The 3236-nt window shown below is 45.6% G+C and overlaps 1 protein-coding gene across 1 annotated transcript; it reads right to left on the bottom strand.

Annotated features, from left to right (window-relative positions):
• Positions 1–2332: 2332 nt before the first annotated feature.
• Positions 2333–2773, bottom strand: LOC145296986 (uncharacterized). Its single transcript, XM_080143208.1, has one exon. It carries the CDS (start codon positions 2771–2773, stop codon positions 2333–2335), a length of 441 nt encoding a protein of 146 aa, XP_079999334.1.
• Positions 2774–3236: the final 463 nt, after the last annotated feature.

Raw genomic sequence — 3236 nt, 5'->3', positions numbered from 1 at the left:
CTATATTCAATTGTCCTGGGAGGATGACAAACTATCATAATCACTCTCAACCCATGCTCTGGCCTTACGTTCCTTAGAACATGTGCACGCAGGCTAGAGAAGAAACAATTGTACCAGGGCTATCTAAAGGTTTTCCAGGAGCAGGAACGTGGTGGCATAATTGAGGAGATCGTTGTGACGCCAGAACGATTCGACGAGTATGTTTAGATTCCACACAGACCTGTGCTGAAGTCAGACCCCACTTCCACTACTAAGATTAGATATGTGTGTAACTACACACTTAGGGTTGGTGATGTTCCCTCCCTTAATGAAGCCACCTATCAATGGATACGCCTTACCAGCGATCTAGTGGACCTGCTTCTCAGATTTCGTACGAATGATCATGTTGTATTGGCGGATACCATGAAGGCTTTCTTGATGATCCGCCTACAATTCGATTCTGATAAAAACAAGTGTTGTTTTTTTTCCTTAATGATGGCAGTCGCCTGCGCTGCTTCAAGTTTGGTCTCGAGCCCTTTCATTCTGAACTATACCCTCCGGCACCATGTGGCCCAATTCCCTCTGGATGACTGTGGATATTTGATGGAAATTAACTTCTATGTGGATAATTTAGTTATAACAAGGAATGATCCGAGATACCTATGCAATTTATATTAAGTGACCAGAGTACGATTGCTAAGGGGAGGTTTGTAGTTCTAACCTTGAATCCATCCGAGAGAAAATGGGAGAGCATGACACGCTTAGTATCATAGCAGTGATTGGGAAAAAATGTTAGGCTATCAATACCGCCCCGTCTTGGACACATTTTGTGTAACCCCAGTGGATTGTGACCTTTCTGAATCGACGAAAAGACAGGATCTTGGGGAGATGGTCAGAAAATACGATCCCTTGTCTCTGTGTCTGCCAGTTTCGATACGGGGACGCATTTTATTTAGCATTTTTTGGAAGAGCGGGCATGGATGGGAATCGCTGGTGTCCCCTGATTACTTATCCCTTTAGAGGAGTTTGCTCTCTGACATGTCCGAGTTGGAAACACTTTCTTTTCCGCGAAGAGCATTTTGGGAGGGAGAATCAGGCGAACTTTTCTTCTTCTGCCATGCCTCTCCTGAAACGTTTGGCTTCGCAGCTTATGCCGTGCTGAATTGTATAGCTTCCTCGGTCTTTGCAATGGCTAATGTGGGCCCTTTAAATAAAAACCCTCCCCAGGATGGAGCTTATGACCGTTTTCTTGGTGTTACGGTGCTTGAACGATATTTTGAGGAACCTGGGAAGATTCTCTCCAACAGAGGTTCATGTGGCAACAGATTCACAGGTGGTCCTTTTCTGGCTCTTATCAGGGGCCATTGTAAGCAAAAACATTTTCGCCCGGAATAGGCTCAAGGACATCCAGCGGATGAGTGCCGAGTTAGGCTCCACACTTGGGTTCCATCCCTCCTTCCCTTACATCCCTACACCGGAGAACCCTGCTGACTTGATTACAAATGGAATGTCTTTAAGAAGATTCAAGGACTACCTTTGGTTCTGGTGGCAACGTCCGGCTTGGTTAGGTAGCGGAACCACGCCATGTGCTACCCAGGAGTCTCCATGCCTTAGTTTGCCCTGCCAGAGGATCGCTCGCTCCTCCTGGAATGCTGCTATCCTAAGTTGGGAGAGGTCCCCGACGTTTGTCCCCCTGGGTAGATTTTCATCCTTTGCAAGGCTCATTGGAGTGACATCATTGGTTCTCAAATTCCTCGGTCGATTGTAGAGGTTGGAGGATGATTATGAGAAACGGGTAGCCATTTTTCTGGTAAAGACGATGCAACTACAAGTGTATGCTGCGGAACTGGCTTTTTTGTCGAGTACTGCTGGCAAAACAGTTTCTGAACTAGCGAGGAGATTGGATTTCTTCAGGGATACTGATGGCCCCATTAGGTCTGGAGGCAGAATTGGAAGGGTCATCTGCTTTAGGTTGGATATCAGACACCCGGTTTTATTAGCCATGCGTCATCCTATTACAAAACTTCTAATGATCGATGCTCATACTGGGTGCCCAAGGACAGACAATCGGTAAATAGGGTTCTCTCTTACTGTGCATATGCCAGAGAAATAATGCAAGCCAGGTCAATCTGTTGTAGAATAGAACCCTCCAGCCACCCTGGGGCTTCTCTCTAATACTCCACAAATATTGTTGTACCACATTGTTATGTATTGTGCAAGACATTTGTTCCAAATTTGCATGGTTCTGAGCAACCTCTACCGGCTGGGATGGATGTGCGAAGTAAATTCTCCGTCAATCAGGGCTAAGAGTAGCCCCGGATTCTCATTAGGACGCAGGACCATGTTGGGTGGGTCACTGTTTCAACTCAATCTCGGAAGATGCTGGATTAGTCAGAGGGCGGTTGTTGATGGCTCTTTTGATGTACGAAACGATGGTGAGTAATGAGAAATTGTCCAACTCACCCCTACCAACCACCTTATAAAAGCAATTCTTTATTGTCTGAATAATTCTTTCCCAGACGCCACCAACCCAGGGGGAAAACAGCGGGATTGGTCGGAATTTACTCTTGCAAGAGCCACACTTTTGCTGATAGTCGTTACTGAACACAAGCCTTTGAAACCACCCCGCACCTCCCAGAAATGTCCTCGCATTTTCACTGTAAATGGCCGAAGGGATGCCATACAGATTAGAGAATCTGACTAATGCTTGCAGAAATGATAAAACGCTCATATCCGGCACTACCTCGCCATGTACAACCCGAATACTAAGAACTGTGAATATCAGAAGGTACATTTTCACCAACCTGCTTCCCTCCTTAATCTAAAGGTTACCTGTGAAGTCCACTCCGGTATGACCGCAATGGGCTTCCAGTTAAACACGCGAATTAGGCAATCTGGGCACATTTTTGATGTGGCGATAACAAAAATTCAATGCAACAATTACTCACATAATGGGTGAACAACAATCCTCAGCTTTTACATCAGACTCGCTTTTCTGAGATGCATGACTTAAAGAAGTAGTTTAAACGCGCCCTCAGACAACTGCCTTGGTATTTCTCTCCGAACTATATATATATATATATATGTGTGTGTGTGTGTGTGTGTGTGTATGTGTGTGTGTGTGTGTTTCAACAGCAAATAGGTCGCCGCGCACAACATCCAGGACGGCCAACACACCGGATATCCACGAGCCCAGTTTCGCGCTTATTTAGGTTCATCCGTAATACATATCTGCCCTCTGGATTTTAAGTCCGAGT

This window comes from Euprymna scolopes, chromosome 17 (genome assembly GCF_053919585.1).
Source record: "Euprymna scolopes isolate OS-2025 chromosome 17, ASM5391958v1, whole genome shotgun sequence".
Taxonomy (NCBI): Eukaryota; Metazoa; Mollusca; class Cephalopoda; order Sepiida; family Sepiolidae; genus Euprymna; species Euprymna scolopes.
The sequence above is the reverse complement of the archived record's forward strand: the minus strand, read 5'-3'. Positions and strand labels throughout refer to the sequence as shown.

Excerpts from the sequence above, each read along its gene's own strand:
- LOC145296986 (XM_080143208.1), bottom strand. The coding sequence starts at position 2,773 with ATGTACCTTCTGATATTCACAGTTCTTAGTATTCGGGTTGTACATGGC.